Raw genomic sequence first — 23,071 nt, forward strand, 5'->3', positions numbered from 1 at the left:
AAAAGTGTATCATGAGTCATCGTTTCTTCATTTCTATCCCGAAATTTAGTAAAAATTAATATATGATGATCAAATTTTATTCTACGTAAGAGGGATTTTATCCTGACGCATAATAAATTTTACCCTTTCAGTCCAGTAATTTTTATGTAGATAACAACGAAAATTCTAGAACGGTTGGTAATTTTACTAGTACAATAATTTTTACTCTACCTGCACGGTAATTTTTATTTTTATCAGGATAAAATTTCTCTAACGTAGAATAAAATTTGATAATCATATATTAATTTTTACTAAATTTCGGGATAGAAATNCATGATACACTTTTATAGAACGGTAGGGTAATTTTTATCAAAAATTTCTCTCCGTGTGTAAAACGTCATTTACGGACATTGTGATGAAAAATACTTTTACGCACTCGCATCGAAATATACTATTTTGTGATACCTGCCTGAAAAGTGCACTTTTCAAAACACTTTAGTGTGCGTAAAGTGATTGCTTTACACACGGCGTGCAGCGGATATTTGCAAGAGCGTGCGTGAAGTGAATTTTGAGTGCGTCAAGCGAAGCTTGAAGGAGAATCTACAATGGAACTATCAACATAATCGAAAAACAGTTGAATGATTGATTCAAACACTCGCACGCGTCGCGTTAATCCAGCGTTGCTTTATTGTAGACTCTCCTCTACGCATGCTCATGCATTTTACGCATTTGTGCACCAAAACAACCACTTTACCTCCACTACCATTTCGAATAATGACCTCGGCAGGAATCACAATAAAAGAGGATGCCTTACACGTGCGTCCGAAAAGTGGCACTTTACGCACTAGTAACACAATCAGTATATTTCGATGCGAGTACGTAATATACTATTTTATGATTTTCGGGTAAAGTAAAATTTTCGCACACTCCGCGCACACATTATGATATACACACCAGAATAGTATATTTCGATACGATTGCGGGAAAGTGTTTTTGGGCCCGTGGGAGGTTTATAGTACGAGCCGAAGGCGAGTGATATAATCCCACGAGTCTAAAAACACTTTTCCCGCGAGTATCGAACCCTATTTTTCATCACAATGTGTGGGAAATGGGGTTTTGCGCACGCGGAGCGTGCGTAAAATGTCACTTCAGACACAGCGTGGTGAAAAAGTTTTTTTCGGCCATATGACGAAATCCACTATTTACACAGTCGTATGGAAATATGCTTTATATTTTTTCCGTGTATTAAATTCATGTTGCCCAAATGCCTGAAACTCTCGTATAATTTCAAGTGTCTGACAAGCCCTGACCTCATCAAATTAATTCATTAAATATTAAAAGAATGTAAATACATATAATTTGAATGTTAACCATCATAAATATCACTGCATGATTCACCCTTGTAAATGTGTACAGCACCGGCACCCCCTTTCTGTTCCCAGGACGGCCCATCGCCCCAAATATCAGTCTCAAGCCCCGGCGAGCCCAAAGTCATAACGTTTTACCAGGCCCTGGAATCAGCTAGTATAACCAACGAAATAGACCAAACGACTGACAATGTACGTCACTCGCAAATTGATACGGTTCCACAGGTAGCGACCAATAACGACACTAGTGACCCTAACGTAACGCGTAACGCTAACAATGACACAACATCAATGATAGAGACAAGTGTAGCGTCAGTAGCAACGACTGATAGTTTAACCAATGTAGATGGTTTCCCAGTCCCAGAAACCACAGCCGCGATTATTACAACTACGTCCGCTAGTCCACCAGATACCACTGAAGCCGCTGATGTCAGCACAAGTGGTCCTGAAACTAGTGACTTGACAGCAGAAGTAATGTCTTCTGATTCCGTTGTTTCCACCATCGATCCCGCCCTTGAAACCACTTCAGTCACTTCTCAAATGCCTGAGGTCGATGTAAATACCGTTGAAAGCCTCAGCAATAGCTCTACCATTGAACTAAGTAATGAAGTGAATGACACAACAGACCCGACGATGACTGAAGCATCTGCAGCTGCAATAGATTCAACTCCAGAGATCAGTATGCTATCGGTAACTAGGGAACCGATGGAGATTCTCATGAGAAGTCTTATCGATTCCATGGTGGCATCGATAGAAACTACAACGGCTGATCTAGATAATTCGATCATCGAATCGTCAACAGTTTCTCCAACTACAGAAGATGTTCCTCTCATGGAGACATCTTCAGCTCCTGCAGCCGTCGAAATTGCAACGGAAGCTGCTTCAACAACTTCAGAAGGTACAACTGCTGCATCTATAGAAGCAACTACAGCATCTGCGACCGTAGAAACTGCAACAGAAGCTATTCCAACAACTTCAGAAGCCACGACTGTTGCATCTATAGAAACAACTACAGTTTCCGCGCCCGTAGAAACTGCAACAGAAGCTGTTTCAACGACTTCTGCTATGGAAACATCTTCACCACCTGTCCCTGTCGAGTCTACAACGGAATCACTCGCGACCACCCCCGAGGCCACCACCTCGTCTTTGGAGATCCTCTCTCAAATTCGGGAATCTACCACCACAAATCAGGTAATGGATTCCCAGGACGGCACAACTCCAATATCAACCGAATCTTCCACAATGGAAATTGACACAACCCAACTCCCCGAAGGCACAACCCTCCGCGATCTAAACTCATCCGACAACGACGTGAACCTCTCGGATATCGACGAGACATTCCTAAGCGAAATGATGAAGAGACTCATGAGTGTCTTCAACATCAACAACGGTTCCTCGCAGTCACAAAATCTCAAGGCGTCGTCCGGCAATGCCGACGATCCAGCCCAGATGTTAGGTGGCTTTCTAGATAACACAGATAGAGATCTAACAATAGAAGTAGAGACTCTAGGTCAAATGAATAATACCGTAGAAAATACAACTCTAGAAGCTCTAACGGAGCCCTCTGATGGGTCAGAAACAACACAAGCTTCACAAACAGATAACCCCACGACTTCAGAAGTCCCAAACGTCGAAACAATAACTCCTGAAGTCACTACATCATCTCCACCCTCAGAACCACCTCCATTACCAACCAAATTAGAAGAAACAACAGAAAATGAATCAACGACACTAACTCCTATCACAGAAATCTCAAATCCCCCAACAGAAAGCTCAACCGATCGCCCAAATTCCACTGATCCTACAACAACCGAACAAATCGCGACGACCCAGACCCCAGACACAACAGAGTCCCCCACACCGACAACCCCTGAAGATACAAATACAACCCCCTCTGATCCCACCACCCAGACAACGGCCCCAGAATCGTCGCCCCCTACCGACGATCCTAATATACTTGCCGGTTTCCAGGACCGAACGCCAGCAACCGCCCAAACGACGGCGAGTGACGAGCTCACCCCGACCCCAGCCCCACCCCCAACGACCCCCAATCCCCCAGATCCCCCCACCACCCTCTCCAGCACTATTCAGTCTGATAGTGCGACGACAGTTGCGTCAGAGTCGACTTCGTTGATGTCTGAAGACCCGTCTCAGGCGTCTGCTACCACGACCACGATGGCGCCAACGAACGGGGCCTCACCAGCAACAACTGGGGCCCCAACGACGCCATATTCAGGTCGTTTTGGCGCCACCAGGATGACCCCCGCCCCCAGATTCAGCTCTAGCTCGTCAACCCTAGTTCCGCTGAGGGATTATCATGTTTACGGAATTTATCCTAATAAGACAATCGTGAGGAAACGACCCGAGGACAACCTCATTGATGGCCGCAATGTGGACAGCCCTTACGTGATCTTTGGTATCTTCCCGGATGGAAAATTGGTTCGCAAGTACCCGAATGGAACGGTAATACCGGACCCACCGAGCAATCCGGTTGAAGTTGTCTTCTCGCTTAGTACTACCACAGCAAGCATAACTAACCGGCCAATATCAATTACGTCTAACATTGGGGATAACAGTCCGAATGGTTTATTTAATAAGCGTATTGTGGATAATTTAATGAGTTTACCTATTGGAGTCAGCGGTAATCGTAGCCAGCTAAATCTTGGACTGTCTGGTAACGCTATCACTATCGACGGAGATGAACCCAATCAGAATGACGTTTCCACTTTATTCCCGGGCGTTGGTAACGTCGGTAACCAGAGTACCAGCAATCAAATGGTATCATTTGCCTCTCTTTTTTAATTTGAAAAACTATTGTGACAAACAGTGATGCGACACTACTCTCTACAGTTTTTACTTGTTACTTACTGTGTTCGATTTATTGAAGTCTTTGTTTTTATTAACGCTTTATTGTTTCTTTTCATTTTTGTGTAATTCTGGTTTCTACTAAAATTCTTCTACTTGTGGCTCTGTTGGGGAGGGGTTAATGGAGATCAAAAGAAAAATTATATGTGTTTCTGATGGAAGTGGCGGAAGGTGATGAATCCCACAATTTCGATAATTCGCACATGAATTTCCAATAATTAGAGTGCAGTGATCGGGGTCTCGTGACACCTTAGCGAAAACTGCGTTCTACAAAATTTTTATTGAAAAGAATTAGACATGTTACAAAATTTTATGCAACATCGTGCTTTTCAGTGTAATAAACCTACACTAGTGAAAATTTTGGCTGAAATTTCCGGTAAACTTCTTCAAAATTTTTATTAAATAAGAGCTTCACTAAAATTTCAATCAATTTTGTAATGGAAAATTCACAGTTCGATGAGAAAATCAATGGAAACTGTAAATTCAAGTTCAATTATTTTATGAAAATTCATATAAAACGGAGAAATTTAGATAAATACATTCTTGAATTTACAAATAGTTGAAAATTCAAGTAATTTGGGAGAGAATTGCGCTCTACAAAATTTTTAACGAAAAAAATCATGAGCGAATCCACCAATTCTGTATATGAAAAATTGCCCCAACATTTGAAAAGATTTCTTCTGTTTTTAAATCGGAAAGTATAGTTCAAAAGGAGAAAAATGAGGGCAAACGGAGCTCTCTAGTGCTTCCCTGTGTAATAAATCTGCATTTAAAAAATTTTGGCTGAAATGTCCGATATTTTTCTTGAAAATTTTTATCAAGTGACAGCTCCACTGAAATTTCAATCAACTTCATATTTGAAAATTTTCAATTCAATGAAAAAATCAATGGAAACTGTAAATTTAAGTTCAATTATTTCACGAAAATTAATATAAATCAGAGAAATTTAGGTGAATAGATTCTTGAATTCACTACTAATTAAAAATTCAAGTATTTTGGGAGACTTGCGTCTTCCTACTGCTCAAAAATTAGTTATTTCTTTTGATTTTTCAGAGCAATTTGGAATTGCAACATTTTTCTCACTAAATTGAATTTAATATCGCTCCTCTACCCATGAAATTTCAATTTTTTCTGGCACTGCATCGGAAAATCGACGATCAATTTCAAGCACTTGTGATAGTGCTATAGAGTATTTTCCAAATATTTCCGGAACTAGTAGGTTTGGACGATAATGTCAGACATCGGTTTTTGCAGCGAATGACAGTGTCGACGAAAAAAGTTTCTAATGATTTTTGCTAGACCTTTCGGTTTTGAGAAAATTCATTATAAATCAAAGACATTTAGGTAAATACATTCTTGAAATTTATAACTTCATCATTTTGCTCTCTAAATTGAATTTAATGTCACTCGCCTGTCTGCGAAATTTCAATTTTTTCTGGCAGTGTATCGGAAAATCGATGATCAATTTCAAGCACTCGTAATATTCTCCAAATAGTTCCGAACTAGTAGATTTGGACAATAATGTCAGACAACGGTTTTTGCAGCGATTGACATCTACAAAAAAAGTTTCCAATGATTTTTACTATATCTTTTTGTTTCGAGAAAATTTATTACAAATAAGAAAAATTTAGGTAAATGCATTCTTGAATTCACAACTAATTGAAAATTCAAGTAATTTAGTAAATTTCCCTCTTCCTCCTGCTCAAGAAATTCCAATTCCATTGATTTTTCATTGAAATTTGTAATTTCATCATTTTTCGCTCTAAATTGAATTTAATGTCACGCGCCTGTCCACGAAATTTCAATTTTTTCTGGCAGTGTATCGGAAAATCGATGATCAATTTCAAGCATTCGTAATATTTCTACGGAATATTTTCCAAATATTTCCGGAATTAGTAGATTTGGACGATAATGTCAGACAACGGTTTTTCCAGTGAATGACACCTACAAAAAAAATTTCTAATGATTTTTGCTATACCCTTCTGTTTCGAGAAAATTTCTTACAAATCAGAAAAATTTAGGTTTATGCATTCTTGAATTTACAACTAATTGAAAATTGAAGTAATTTAGCAGATTTCCGTCTTCTTGCTGCCCAGAAATTTCTAATTCCATTGATTTTTCATTGAAATTTGTAATTTCCTCATTTTTTCCCTAAATTGAATTTAATATTATTCGCCTGTCCATGAAATTTCAATTTTCTCTGACAGTGTATTAGAAAACCGACTATCAATTTCAAGTACTTGTAACATAGCTACGGAATACTTTCCAAATATATCCGGAACTAGTAGATTTGGACGATAATGTCAGACAACGGTTTTTGAAGCGAATGACAACTATAAAAAAAGTTTCCAATGATTTTTGCTACACCCTTCTGTTTCGAGGAAATTTATTACAAATGAGAGAAATTTAGGTAAATGCATTCTTGAATTTACAACTAACTGAAAATTTAAGTAATTTAGGAGATTCCCGTCTTCTTGCTGCCCAAAAATTTCTAATTTCATTGATTTTTCATTGAAATTTATAATTTCTCTCTCAATTGAATTTAATGTCACTCGTCTGTAACTGAAATTTCAATTTTTTCTGAAAGTGTATCGGAAAATCGACGATCGTTCTCCAATTATTTTCGGAACAAGTAGATTTGGACGATAATGTCAGACAACTGTTATTGTAGCTTACGAAAGTATCTACAAAATCGTTTTCGATGATTGTTGCTAAGCCCTTCTGTTTCGAAAAAAATTGCGACCGATCCTCAAAATCCATTCCGCACTACAAATTTTTTCTCTCGTAAATATTTCGGAAATTAATGAGCACAGGAGAATTCCTCAGAAAGGCTGTACCGAAATCTGACAAGAATTTTCTCGTTGAAAAACTCTCCCAAACACAGTCATATCCGAGATACCGACAAAATAATCTACATGTCATCTTTCGCCTCATCTTCATTTACCCCTTCACCAGTGAATTTACGATTCTTATTTGCATTCTGCAATGTGTTAACAATTCGCCAGAAGAATGCCGATTAAATCCAATAATTTACGTAAATTTATTCGATTATCAAGTTACAGTATTGAATCAAGTGGCATTGAAATCTTCCAGGGACACAACGAAAATATCGAAATATGATACACCGTAACGGTGACATGTATATACCGACAATAATAATATTTATATTATTATTTATTGTAAATTGCTGTGAATATTCATCATGCACTTAAATTGTACAGGTTTTCAAAGATCATTGCACTCCTTCGCACCTTTCATTTTTACGTAGTTTTATGGCAAACCATAAATATCACTTTCATTCTCTTAGTCATCTTTCGATATTACACACTTTATAATGCACAAATGTCTCGCTGAATTTACATTATCTCCAGCAAACAATAACGCTTCCTCCCTACTTTGGCTTAAGTAGTAATAAATTGTCGATATTTATAGAGTGATATTCCGCTGAATTCGCAAATGGGATCGTTGAATGCGACAACAGAGATGGGATTATTGACGACAGAGGGACCACCATCATCAGCAACACCCTCCAACGTCAATCCGCAGGGTGGTCGTATTATTCAGGACAGAGAGAGGGACAAGGCCAGCAGGACTAAGGAGGCCGGAGGTCAACGCAGCAGCGTGTACATTGGACAGGTACTGCACTGTTGTTGTTGGCAAACAGAAAGAGAGAGAGAAAGAGATTTAAATAGAATGAAAACAATAAAAGTGTGGGGAGGTGAAAAAAGAAGAAAGAAATGAGTGGACCGTGATTTACGGTCGATGGAAATCGATAGAGGTGAAACGGCCACTGTGGCGCTTGATTTGTTTCAGGAGAAGTTCATCAACTACTGGAGTGATGATTCATCCAATAACAATGATTCGAGGGTCGTTAGTGTTAAGATTAATTCAGTTACGGTGAGTTCATTGGTGTTTATTTTTTAGGGAAACGTAATGGAAAGTTTCACTATGTTAAGGATATCCATGTACTTTGGCTATTTTTTCTCTAGTGAAATGCTTTTCTGGTTTTGTAGTTGAACATCGGAGCTTTCATTTAAGCCCCATTTGAGTGTAAACAATTTCAATTATTTATTTACAAACGACGAATGTTGAAAAAAATAATAATTCTGTGCAAAATGGAATTTGAATTACGCAGAGTATTCATGATTTATTATGATAATTATGATGATAATTTTTCAAATGCAATTTAATTGAGAAATTTGAGGATCCGAAATGGTTGAGTCTATAGTGTGGATACCAAACTGTAAAAGATACTTGGAAATCCTTAAATATGCGCTGTTTAAAAGTTATGGTACTGCACGTATGAAAGAATTTCATTTTACAAAATGCAGCGAATTCGCTTGCATTCTATGAACAATTATATGATTCTTTTGAACAATTCTATTAGTTTTTGGCCGATTCTGTCGAAATAGAAAAAAGAAATAGGATATCCAAGTACTTTCGCTGTTTTTTCTTGAGCGAAATCCTTTCCTACTTTTGTAGTCGAACATCAGAGCTTTCATTTGAGCTCCATTGGACCCTAAGTTTCCGGAAATTTTACAATGATTTTATTGTTTAAACTTTGCAACTCTGAATTTGAATCTTGATATTAAACCATTATAAAACATTTTAAAAATCTGAAAAAATAGAAAATCTATTTTTAGAGGAAAATTGACGAAATAACTTGGAAATTGCAATTTTTGAAAATTACGAGCATTTTCTACAAATAATTTGTAAACAATCAATTTCTCACAATAAAAAGCATTTGTTCGGAATCGTAACAAATTTATTCATATTGAGAATTTTACCAAAAATCGATTTAATGCCTAAAATAATTAGGTTTTGGAAAGTTTGCACCATTTCAATAATTTATTTATAAACATTAAATGTTGAGAAAAATAATAACTCTGTCTAAAATATAATTTTAATTATGCAGGATATTCACGATTTATTTCAAATTTTTCAAACGCAATTTAATTGGTAAATTTGATGATTGAAAATGATGAAATCTACATTGAGAGAAAAACAGCAGAGTTCTCTAACGAGTCAAAAAATACTGAAAAAGGATTTTTTTATGCCAAACATGCGAAGCGTGCACCGAGATTGAAACATCTATATGAAACAATCAATAATAATTTGTCATTTCGGCTGTTCAATAATCACAGACAAAAAATGAATTCTCAAATGAAATAATAATAACGATATGACAGCAATCTTGTAACTTAGGGACAAAATATTTCTAGATAAACTTCCCTCTATAAACGATATTTATATCTTGAAAAGGCACCGTCTTGTATGAATGATCCGCCTCTTCAACCAAATATTTCGTTGTTGTTGAAAGCATAGCAATTATTCATGTTTGACACTCTCAAATTCGAACCAAACAATTATTTTTCGCCACGGCGGGCGGAAAGGCAGATTTTCCTCGCCCTACGCCGTGACGAAAAATAACGTTCTCACCACGGGAGGTAGAATAAAGGACCCTTACCTACGTGCTTATCACGTAATTCTGCACGTGGGCACGACTCCTTTATTTTCCCTTCCTTGGTGGGAAATATACGATTTTTGGTCATTTTCAACCAACGATTTTGCTAGCCTAATCCTGGATATCCTTAATGTCGTTCTCCTGTCTATGAAATTTCAATATCATCTGGCAGTGTATCGAAAAATCCCGCGAAATCATCAAATAAATTGATACACATATTTGTAATCACCAGAGTGCTGTGAACGAGGGCCCAGCATCGAGCACAGGCCCACTGCCCCCCCTGGACATAATTTCAAAGGATCAGGTCACAGCGCCCCCAGGTTTCCCCTGGAAAGATCCGCTAGATCAGATCTTCGGTATCACAACCGAGTCCCAAGTGATTCGAGCATCAGTCGCCTCCAATACCATCGTAAGTATTCCCTACCCAACTAATACCAATTCCACCCACACTGAGCCAACGAATGAAGAGAGATAGAGAAGTTGAATCCCAGCCACGATGATTCCAATGTAGATATTATCAACGTCGGTCACATAATTATGTTACAGGACGAGCAGAGTCCATCGAGATCCCCGATCACTGTGCCTCCCATAAATCGGCTCCCCGAGGTCTTCACCCCCATGTCGAACGACGCTCTGTTGGCAAGAGACACTTCGATCACGACCACCACTGTTGCACCTAGTGTCTCTACCACTTTCAGTACTACATCTACGACCACCTTGGCAGCTACAACCAGTACTGCTACCACGAGGCCAACGACCACTACAACAACGACAACAACTGCGGTACCCAGTACTGTGCCAGCGACAATCAGCAGTACAACTTTGGATCCTACAACACGGTCATTTAGTACTGTCGCTGGACGGCCAGCACCCTTTGGAGCTACTTTTGATGATCTCGCCTTCCTCAATTCATTGGTAATTCTATTTTACTAGATATTACTATAACAGACTGCCTCACTGTAGATCTATGATTTAAGGCCTGGGTGTACTATCTTTCGAATGTTATCTGGATTTTTTTTATCCTTCGTAATCCAAAATTGTCAATTGAGTGGTACATCATGTAGAAATTCCCAAAAATTATGATAGAATGATAAAAAAAAAGAAAAAGTTCTGAACTTTGTCAAAGAGCGTTTTTAATTGGGATTCAGAATGAGTTGAAAAAAGTGGAAATTACAAATATCTGATTCGCTGTGGCAAATTATCTATTAGCTGTCATTTTCCATGGTGGATAACAAAACACTAACGCCTCATGGGAAGTGACAGCTAGGTATCTTAATTTTTAAAACAGTGGTATGTAGTCATTTACCATTTATATGTGAGAAAAGTGTGATTAAAAAATTCTCCAAATTATTACAACTTTTTTCAAAGAGCCTTTTCCGTAATGAATGTCTCCGTGCAGTGTGGGAAAAGATTTACGAAATCAGTCGTCCCCCTGCATGATATTGGGTGACAGGCCGCCATTTGTCATCGTAAATCAGATACATTTTTCAATTTCTTGTTATTCAACTTATTCTGAATATAAATTAAAAATGCTCTTTGAAAAAATTAAGAATTTTTTCTACTTTTTTTTGATTATTCATTCATAATTTTGCAAAACTTCTGCATGATGCAGGACTTAATTGACAATTTCAGATGACGAAAGACGAAAAAAAAACATCGAGATAACGTTCGAAAGATATACACCCGGGTCTTAAGGCCCGATTCCATTATCTGGATTGCTTTTTTGGTGGATTTTTATCTCGAAATTTCAACTCGATGCCCCGTCACTCAAAGACCCCCGACAATCATTAGTTCAGATTGAAAACAAGCTGCGCGAAAGAAGCCATTTGACAGATTACATACGACTGCTACTCTCCACGTTTTTTTTCTCCTGTTTTCATTTCTACCAATTTCATTGGTAGTAGGCTACCGAATAAATATCAATGTATGTTTTAAAAAAATGAAGGCATAAGGATTACCATTTTTTGAAAATATTAAAGTCAATCCCACTCATACTTCATGACAAAAAATGATTTTTCTTCTCGTGAATTTTGGGTGAATTGTTCCATCTCAAGAACAATCAAATATATCTATCTAAAATTCGATGTAGGAATGTTTCTTGACAATCCTAACTATAAGCCAAAGTTTCAAAAGGTTTTCCTCAGGTTTACAGATGTCATAATGCGCAAAAGTGAATTCCAACCAAAAAAATTGAAAAAAGTAAATATCTCTAAACTTTTCAATGGGATGGTACACATACTTTGTTAGATCTAGATAGATGACATCAAGACGGACATTTTGAAAAAGAAATGAAATCGGACCAGTGGTTTTTGAGATATTGAGCAAAAGAGTTTCACATACAAAGTTGATTATCTTCGAAACTAATGGTCCGATTCCGTTCATCTACAATCCCAAACTTTGTTATCATAAGGCCTAAAATCATACCAAGTTTCAAGTTTCTATTTCAATTATTTTTCAAGTTATCATGCATACAAGCAATTTTAGTGAAGAAATGAGCAAACGAGAATAAAACTACATTGCTCGGAGCGGAATGACCTTTTTTCGATTCGATTGAATAGATATCATGACGAGTATTTTGAAAACAAAATTGGAATCCGTCACATGGTTAAGGAGATATCGGAAAAAAACCATTTTTGAGGAATGGCGATATTTCAGGAACCGCTCAACCGATCGAGCTGAAATTTAGCACAAATTTGACCATCAGTAGTACCAATTAGCAACCAGAAGTTCAGCGTCTTTGCTTTCATCGTTCTTGAGTTCGCGTTTCATGACATTTCTAGCTATTTCCACCGAAAATTAGGAAATCGAAAAAAGTCATGATTACAAAGCTTCCATTCAGAAGCAAAAAATAATTGTTATTATTCTTTTAAAAGCCCGCTACTTTGATTGTTCTCCAGTGGGTCCTTTAACATTTTTTTAAGTCGAGGAGACTCCATGCAGTTCATTTTTCAATAGTAGAGCTTTCGAAACGCATGTGTATCCCTAAAAGATTTATGGATTTCACTTCAAAATGTCAATGAAGTTTAGAGAGGATCCACTCCTTTAAGCTTCATTGATATTTTGAAGTGAAATCTCTGAAATTTCTAGATTCAAAGGTTAACAGAGTCTTGAATCTATCACAATCGTGATTCAACCCATGCCTCCATAGATAGTTATCTCATCCTTATACCCGATTCACTAAAATTCACGCATTTTACGAATTCGAAAATGCGTGTATGAATAGATTACAATCATTATTTGTGGACGTCCGCATGAAAAGGAACCACTTTGTCGATATGGTGTTATGTATTATCTGATAATATTGGTAACGTTCCGCATATTTTGAGCCCAAAATGATCTTCATAGGGTCAAAAATGACGTCGCTGGAAAAGATGAAAAAATTTAACATTGGTGTAAATGGGAGTTGCTGTGACAAAAACGTGAATATCTCGGAAATTAGAACCGACAAAGTGGCCCCTTTTCACGTGGACGTCCACATTTTATGAAATTGAGCGATATCCATTCTAAAGCTTATTTCCAATGGATCAATCCAAATGATTCCCTTACACACGCTGAAGTAATCTTCCGCCTGGTGACATTTGTAAAAATCAGCTTAATTGACAGACCAAATGCATTCAACCCCGAAGTGGTAAAACGTAACGAGCTAACTTTTCACATCCCGTTGGCCTTGAAGTTAAAACTGTAATCTGAATAACTATTCAGGTGATGAATAAGTTCATAAGAAATAATATTGAGAGTCACTGGCTGTTAACATGTTCTTTAGTGTTTTCTTGTCGAGTATAAACAGCAACGATTCGAGTGAGATGATTGTCAAAACTATCGATACATCGATATGCCATGTTTTTTGGTGAAAAATCGTCTATAAACTTTCGAACGAAATTGATCGGCAGAGTATTTTTATTTATTCCGATACTCAACTGAGCATTTTCTTAACCATGCTTGGTACAACCAGCCCTCAATGAATTTTCCGGTTCCATTATATTTCGCCGCTCCACAGCAGAATATGCAACTACTTGAAACCAGTAAAAACATGCGATTCTAACAATTCCTATTTATTCAGTTACAGACGAATCAGAACGGGAACTCGATCAGCAGTTCCACCCCGAAAACCCTCAGTGACGTCGAGAGACTGCTGGCGAACCGAGTAAGTACATTATGCCATTACCCTCACCAATATTTTTCTGCTTTAAAATATAGTACATTATGCAACTAGTGCGGAAAGCAGGCGGTTACTCACGAGGGCGGCGCAGCCCTTAGGCTTTATTGAATTCTAATGATCAAAATAATGTCAAGGAAACACAGAGAAAAATTATTTCTGCTTTTCAGAGACATGTCACTGAATTCACCGAAACTTCACTGCAATTTGGTGATTGATTTCTAGAAATTAGTGATAAGTCATTGAGAATTCAGTAACGAAAATGAAATTTTTCAATCACACCTTTTTATAATTACTTTTTTAAATAAATGTGATCTTTTTTCTTCAGTGNCCCTCGTGAGTAACCGCCTGCTTTCCGCACTAGTTGCGTAATGTACTATATTATCACTTAGGTCCAGTTGTACCAAGTTCTAATAACCGAAAGCCCTAGGGTACAAGTTATCCTCGAGGTAAATTATGTCCTAGTGGTCATAATTTTTGAATATTTAACCGAAAAAATAATTATTATCTATCCTGTAGCCTCATTTGAGTTAACACTGATTTAATCACAGGATTAATTACATTTTTTGTCTCTCTCGGATAAATTTTAGATGCTCCCTCTGGTAAAATAAATTATCGAACTTCCAAATTTACATTTTTTTCAACTGTCGATTTCGTTAGCTCTTGAGTGGTCGCCATATGAGGGAATCGCAGCAGTTTTTGGATTTTTTTTCTCACATGAAAGTTTGTAACTGAAAAATTTATGAAAAATTGTATTCCTATTCTCAACTAAACCGAAGGCATTGACAATTTTTTTTGGTCCATACTCGTATCAATCAATTATCAAAATCTTCTGAAAACGCGACTCGCAAAAAATCCTCGTGTTTAGCCTCTAAATATCAAAATTCTGTACCTAATGAAATAGAATTATAGAATTATTCGTCTACTATTCTTATTTGATATCCCCATTTATTTTTTCTCGGAGGTTCAAAATTACCCGTAAACTACAAATAAACAATTTTTTCCAACTTTTTTGTTTACAAAAATGGTAAAATACAGGGGGCTGCGAATCGCCTCCTGTGCGACCAACAACATTTTTTGAAAATATTAAAACCAATCCCACTCATACTTCATGACAAAAAATGATTTTTCTTCTCGTGAATTTTGGATGAATTGTTCCATCTCCAAGTCTCCACTGGGCCTTGGGACCCATTGAACAGTTTGTGATATATGACGGAATGTGGGAATAACTAGGGCACATCGCGGACCCGATGGATTTTGCCCCGTGTAACCACGAAAAACTGAATTTTTTCCTCTTTTTACTTTTAAAATGCTCCTTGCGCCATAGTTTTCATTTTTTTCGATTTTAACTTTTTGTTTCAAAATGGTCGTTAGACTCCAAAGAATAAAGTTAAGCATCTGTTTTACGCTATTTGCAATAGATCGTGAATAAATGAATTTTGAATTTCATAAATTTTCTATTGAACCCACCTTTTCGCTTCAACGTGCCATTTTTTTTGTTCATAAAAATTAAATTACGCATGATTACAATATTCAATTACTAAAAACAATGAATTTTCAGTTCTACTCTAGAGACGCGAAAAATTTATAAAATTCAAACTTCATGATCTATTGCGAATACAGTAAAACGGGTGCTTAACTTTATTCTTTGAAGTATAACGAACATTTTTAAAAAACGCTAAAATCGTAAAAACAGGAAAAAATGAAGTTTTTCGTGGTTGTACGGGGCAAAATCGATCGGGTACGCGATTTTCCCTAGATATTCCCATATTTCGTCATCTATCACAAACTGTTCAATGGGTCCCAAAACCCAGTGAAGACATTTAAATTTCACCGACTTATCCCCTTAAAAGCAAATAAATGAAGGTGTCAAGCTTTGCAGATTAGAAAACACGAGTCATTTTTCTGCAAAACTTGATGTCCTCGTTTATTTGCAGGGTAACTTGATCGAAATATACGATTAGTTTTGGAGGTCGAGTGGTATTTGGAGGATAATTTCTGGAGGTCAGATCTAGCCTAGCAGAGTGCAGTATTACGATATTGGATAGTTATTTGTAAAAAAAGCAATTGCAAAGCTAGGGGGAAATATTCAAAGGCTAAAGGGAAATTATCAAAAGGTAGGAGGAAATTCGGGGTATTTATGTAACATCACGCGACTTGCAAAATTATGCTATATTTTCCGAAAGCTTCGTTGTGAACGAATGAAGGTGTCAAGTGTTGCAGGCTAAAAATTTTACCTGCAATTTTTTTATTTATCAATTAAAAAAATTAAAAAATTAAAATTTATCAATTTTTTTTTAATTTAGCAAAATTTTGAGCCTGCAAAACTTGACACATGCATTTTTTTTCCGCCAAGTTCTGCCAAATTTTTTAACAGCATGCCCCGGTAGCACGTCTTTTCAACTAGGCGACATTTCAACTACGACATTTTAACTACGACATTTTCACTGAAATTTTCAACTACGCCATTTTAACTGAGATATTTCAACTTGTGTCATTTGAACTGATCAATTTGAACTACGACATATCAATTGATTTTTAGTAAAATTTCTTTTTTTTTAGTTAGCTGAAATTTCTCATTTTTTTTTAATGCTTTACTTTTTAACAGAGAATGTAATCCTACTCAGTTCAATTATTGAACTAATACATCGATTAATATCATACAAAGATACAATTTATTTTTTTTATCAACAATTATAAGAGATCAATAATTTACAACGTGACAATAGTTGAATGCGTAAGTGTCAAATTAATCCCACTCAATCACGGCATCGTGTAAACGTTTTACTGTTTTCCGAGTAACTGAATTGATTAAATTGTATTTCGTGTGGATTATCCCTTCTCAAATGCTTCGGAGATTGATGCAATATAATTTCATAAGGATTATCCTCTCCAAGTTCTTCACCAAATAACGGAGATAGATGTGTGAATTCGTAACCGCACAAATATTTTGTTTGAATTGTTGACGTTTTAAGAGATTTAAAGATAGATTTTCTAAGAATCTCATCTCACTGATGTGTATTTAAGGTTGAGCAGTTAAAATGTCGTGGTTGAAATATCGGTAGTTGAAAAAGTGTTAGTTGAAATGTCGCCTAGTTGAAAAGCCATGGATTCTGTGCCCCCCGATTGGTCTGAATCTGATGTCCAGAAATTATTAATCCCAATCTTACGCAACCCACATCCGCCATTTCGGACTGGTTATTACCAATCAATTTCCAGTCCTCTACGCACTCACTGGTACCTGGAAACAGAGCGAAGAAAAAAAATTATATAAAACTCTGAGTCACGGATATCGGAGGTGGTGGGCTTACTAACATAAGATCAATAGTGATATGAAATCTGCACGAGTCTGACTGTGGGGTCGTGGCTTCTTTCGAAATCAGCCCGACACCGACATAAAACCATAAACACAGCTATTAGCGTCTTATGCGACTAGTCACCGGTGAACGGTCGACAGCGGCCTTGTCTTCGTCCTTCGCAACGTGAGGCAGTGACGATTGTGGTAAAGTCTCAACAATCACCAGATCTACCATATTTCCTCTCGTGCATTTAAACTTCCCCACTTTTTCTTCCCCTCATCATTATCACGACTGCTAATCATCATCGCGAAATCAACACCAGACGCCAGACAACTCCTTAAATTCAATTAATTCAAAGTTTACGGACAGTATCATACATTACGCTGGATCTCTCCACGCGTTTATTTAAACGATCAGAATAAAAGTGAAGCATAAATTAAGGAGATTAATGATTCAGTCAAATCCCATGGATCGGTGATCAAACTGCAAGAATGTTGTTCTATGAAAATACAATGACATGAAAAAGATTAATAAGAACTGCCGCTTGTCTAGGAAACTAACGGTAGATCGGTATTGGAATAATGAAACATTAATCGATTATCTGTCGCGAATTCTATCAATAGTTCAATCTCATTTCAGTAAAGAATATCTTTAAAAATGATGGTGCGATAGTGGGGGTGGAATCACTGGAGAGCTAGGAAAATTCCGTGAAATACTCTGCAAGATAATTTATTTCACTTCACCCAGAAAAATGATTTATTCGAATAAAATGAAGTTTATTTTAATCAAATAAATCAGTTTACTTAAACAGTACCAAATCAGTTTTTTGTTCAAGTTAAATAAAAAATTTTATTCAAAGTTTTGTTTATATTAAGTGATGGATTTTTGTTGTATAAATAAATCTTCATTTGATCCAAATGAATTACTTGCACATATCAAATAAACAGTTTTCTTATATCAAGAAAATTGCTTCATTTGGATCAAAAAATGGTTTTCGTTGAACTAAATAAACATTTATTTGTATAATAATTTATTATCGCTTTGAGGTGGTAATAAACTCGAAAAAAATTAAACGAAAAACATGCAATAATTATTAGGGGCTGTACATATACAATACATCACGTAAGACATTTATGGCGAAAGGGAGGGGGGGGATTTCTGTTCCATGGTTTCAGAGGGGATTTCTGGTTCCATGGTTTATCAGAGAGACGATTGTGAAAGAAAGTCGTATCAATCAAAAATTGGATCAGAATCATTCTAAACATGGACAAACAAATTTAATACAAAAACCTATCGAATTCGTTAGAAAATTCTATTCAAATTCTATTAGTTTTTGGCCGATTCTATTGAAATGTTCAATAGAAAATATTCAGTAGAAAAAGTCAATAGAATTCAATTTTTCTACATAACTTATTCTATTGAGATATTTTCTATAGAATTTCCTCAGTTCAAATTTTGTAAGTTTTTTCGTTTGATTTTCTTGATGAGAAGAAAAGAAAAATGGAGTGAAAAAACTTAGAAAATTTGAGTCGAGCAAATTCTATAGAAAATATATGAAAAGAATAAGTTATATAGAAAAATTGAATTCTGTTGACTTTTTCTATTGAACATGTCAACAGAATCAGCCAAAAACTAATCGAAAGTTCAATAGAAATTCAATAGAATTTTCTAACGAATTCGATAGGTTTTTCTATCAAATTTTTTCGTGCGTGAAGAGCTCAAAGCATCAAATCAAAGATTTCACGTTTCCTGGATTAGGTTCATACGGTCTTTTTCCACATAGCACACGAATATTATTGAAACACACTTTCGAAATTCTTTTAAAAATACATGAAAATATGATTTTCTTAAATAAAATAAGAAATCATTTATTTGAAATGAATAAATTGTTTAATCGATTTGAAAAAATTATTCATTCGAAATAAATGAATTGTTTGTTTAAGATAATTAAATCCTATGTCTTGAAATAAGTAAACAATTTCAAATAAAGATTTCTATTCAATTCAGAAGAACCATTTTTCGGGGTGTAGTTTCTGGGATAATTATTATTTTTTCCTATATTTTTGTTGCACACCCAAAATCGTGAAATCTAAATTTATCGAGAACTTATCAATCGTCACGTGGTATTTCGCAACAGAAACTTTTCCGGCTTCCTAACAACGCCCCCTTCTTTCCTCACCTGTTCAATCAGAAGGATTGATGTTTGTTACTATCATTCGCAATTTATAGCAGCACTTTATCAATTGTCAACATAAGTATTTGGTATTGTTTGAATAATTAATAAGTATGGAGAAGTGAATAAAAAATCCTGTCGCTCTAGGGATTAACGGTGGATAAGCATTGCAATAACAAAACATTGATGAATTATCCATAACAAATTATATCCTTCTAGTACTACTCGAATAATAAATACCGAAGGAAGTATCTCGGAACGTTGAGAAATTGAGCGTGAATGATGGGGCGTGGTTGGTTAGGAAAGCATGTAAATTTTCGATGGAAAACTCGGCAGTGCATCAAATTTACTGCAGTAGTACAGACTCAATTCATATGGAGGAAAATTTTTATCGACTCAAGTTCAAATTGTTTTTCTCGTAGAAAATGCGACTGGAGAAGGAAAAAAAATGTAACTAAATAGGGAATGATCCGACGATTAAGTTAAAATAATATTCAACTTGAGATTCGTGTTTTGATAAATCAGTAGCGAAGCGCTAAACCGGGTTGTCATTTTTTTTCGAAAATAAATTTTTCACTGAAATCGACTCTTGAGGGTATGAAGGATCTGCCGCATAAATGATTTTAGCCTCAAAATATATTTAATGCCTTTTTCGAAACGAAATAAAACGTGTCAAGTCGCAATTTTGGAAAAAAAACCATTTCAGTGGAGCCAAGTAGACATAACTCGAAATAAATGATTTAAAAATGTGCTAGGTCGACTCAGCTCGTTTTGTATGGATTCAATGGGTATTCTTAATATTCTTCTTAAATCGGAGTAGTTTGAATTAAAGAATTGGATTTCTAGCTTTCCCACTTTACCGATTATAGAATTTTATTATGACTTTAGAATAAAGGAAAATTATTTAAATCCATCCACCTGATAATTTCTCAATCGATTTTGTTTATTGAGTAACGGTTTAAGTCGACATAACTCGGTTGGAGGCGAGGTTGGAGAGGAAAATCAAGAGAGCTAAGTCGATAAAAATTGTTAAAAAATAGTCTGCAGAACTTGCAACTTATCATGCTAAAATCCCTCTCGATATTGAACGAAATCCATGCTTGAGTTTGATTAAATTCACAAAAAGACAGTCACTATACGTTTTTCGGCTCTTCTGTAAAATTCACATGTTTCAACAAATTATTACTGTATATTAAGTACTTATGAAAACACTTGGCTGAAGGCCCTCGGGCGATGGCCTATTGTAAGAAATTTTTTTTTTGTTGTTTGTAATTTTCTTGCAATAAATTCCGTTAAAAATTAAAAAATTAAAATTAATTCACATGTTTCGACTTAGCCCGGTTTACCGCTTCGCTACTGAAATGTTGAGGTGGTAAAAGAAAATTGTGGGGAACAGGCCTGGGGTGTGCTATTCACTCCACATAAGGGAGGGTTGAAATAGCTTTTAACATGTAACAAACTACTGTAGTGTATTGGCTTTCCAGAACTTTTAGCCAGCCCCTGGCGGATCTGTCGATTGTAGAATGGAGTTGATCAGTATATCGATTCGTATGCGAGTGTAGTTCGATTCAGATCTCAGATTATTGATGGAATCGAAGATGGATCGACTTCATAGGAAGTCGATAGCTAGTGAATTTCGAATGACAAAAATTTATTGCATCAAAACTTGAACGACTCATGGGGTGGTCGATTATGAAAGACTCCTTACAGTCGGACCAGGATCGACTTGAAGAAAGTCGATTGTGACTCGATTGCCCGCATATTATTCACATCAATCGACCCACAATCGACCAGTTGTTGAGTCGTTTCATATAAGTGAATAGTATGAAGTCAATCGAGTAATAATCGACTCAAGGATCAGTCGATTCGCTCACTGTAATTACGAAAACATTATGAAACGACTAAGCAACTGTTCGATTGTGGGTCGAATGACTTGAATAATGAGGACAACCGAGCTACCATCGACTTGGCAGCGAGTCGATGCATTCCATTTATTCATTGCTTCTATTTAGAAGCAAATAGCATATTTCATCGCTTGTGCGCAAAGTAAAATTTACCTGGGTCATATCTATATATCTGGACCTGGGAGATAAAGATCGTTTGTGAAGTGATAGCTCATATTCGGAATCTGAGAATTGTTATTGTGTTATTCGTAGAAAATTAAGTGATCAAAAATTAAGTGTCCGTAGATAGCTAAAATTGAAAACAGAATATGTATTTTTTTCGAGTGATATCAGAGAATGTTTTCAATTTCGTGGGAAAAAATGCTGCAAATTAGGTTACGGTGAGATGCGAAGTACACGAAAGCCATTTTTCATAATTATTCCGAAAAAATTTGTAATATCTTCCGAAAAAAAAACAGAAATATAGATATTTTTATGAAAACTTCTATCACGTAAACATTTTGTTCAGATGTTTCTGAAAGGGAATGAATTCATCTCAAAAGAATTCAATCCCCATAGAAAATTAAAGAAGAAGTGAATGAAAGAAACACATTAAGTCGGAAAATCTTGAATAAATAATTAAAAGTCGGTGGAAATGATGAATCTGGAGCAGGATTGTTTGTTTCGCTTCGTTTTTAAATTGAAGAGATGTTTTACCATGTGAAAAATGAATGAATTAAATTGAATTGAAAATTAAAAAAAAATTGCAGGATATAAAAACAGTTATTTACATAAAAAGATATAAAAACAATTCCTTGCTTATTTTGAAAAAAAATGAAATCTCCCTAAAAAAACAAAAACAAATGTTTGTGTTAAAAAACTGCGCCAAAAAAAAGTTTTATTTGGTTCTTACTGGGAAGTAGAAATTTTTTTAAAAATGCAAGGAAATGAAGAAGAAAGCCAAGCCAAGTCAGTAATGTCCAATGAACGAATATAGTGCACAATCAGATTTCTAAGAGAGAAATATTTTCAAATCGCATAAGGATTTAAAAAAAAATTCTCTATGAAATAAAAACTGAGAAATAAAATTATAGAGAATTTATTTAAAAATCCTTATTCGATTTGAAACTCTTTTTGTCACAGTTAAAACCTTCAGAAGACAAAAATCGACATTTTCAAATCTCAAATTGGGACTTTCGCAATTATCAACTTGAGACTTTCAGAAGCATCAAATGGAGATTTTCAAGTTTCAAATTGAGACTTAAAAATCTCTATTTGATCCTTTCGAAAGTCAACTTGATACTTCCCAAAGTCTCAATTGAAGATTATTGAAATCTCAAAACAAGGATTTTTTTTCTGAATCCATCGGAAATTTCAAGCTCTCCCCACCGCCTCATCTTCGCACTCCTAATTAAACCGATTGACAATCGATAGTCGACATCTGTACCAATCACCCGTGATTTACAATTCCACTTTATCACTCCGCCTCGAGTCAGGAAATTCTCTACAACCCCCCTCACCAGAATAAACCAACACAAAACGATTGTAGAAATTGCACGATCTCCGAGGTCACCTGCCAAGCGATTCGACCTCCCTGTACCTTCTGAATCGTGCCTCACGGGCATCTATTCTTTTTTTTCCCGCGCTTCATCAATTCTCAACGCATTTTTTTTTCTCCCCTATTTTCGTGTCGATCGGTCTCTCTACCAGAAACGTATGGTCGCGTGCGTGCACCCACGAGTGAGTGAATTCTACATCTCAACTATTTTTATGTTTTACACTCGTTCCACCTTCTCACTAGTTTTTTCGTTGTGCACTGGGCAATTATGCGAATCGCCTCGTCTCTGGTGAATCGCCAACAATAATTAACGTTTTACGCGCCATT

The 23,071-nt window shown here is 36.0% G+C and overlaps 1 protein-coding gene across 1 annotated transcript in view; it reads left to right on the plus strand.

Moving 5' to 3' along the window:
• LOC107041655 (mucin-5AC) overlaps positions 1–23,071 on the plus strand; it is a 100,601-nt gene that overhangs the window by 66,325 nt on the left and 11,205 nt on the right. The window contains exons 7-12 of the mRNA XM_015262296.2: positions 1,422–2,537; positions 7,644–7,847; positions 8,025–8,108; positions 9,908–10,084; positions 10,222–10,590; positions 13,736–13,819. Coding sequence (XP_015117782.1) covers positions 1,422–2,537; positions 7,644–7,847; positions 8,025–8,108; positions 9,908–10,084; positions 10,222–10,590; positions 13,736–13,819 — 2,034 coding nt within the window. The remainder of the gene's footprint in view (positions 1–1,421; positions 2,538–7,643; positions 7,848–8,024; positions 8,109–9,907; positions 10,085–10,221; positions 10,591–13,735; positions 13,820–23,071) is intronic.

The sequence above is a fragment of the Diachasma alloeum genome, unplaced genomic scaffold, assembly GCF_001412515.2.
Source record: "Diachasma alloeum isolate Michigan unplaced genomic scaffold, Dall2.0 Dall_scaffold_00371, whole genome shotgun sequence".
NCBI lineage: Eukaryota > Metazoa > Arthropoda > Insecta > Hymenoptera > Braconidae > Diachasma > Diachasma alloeum.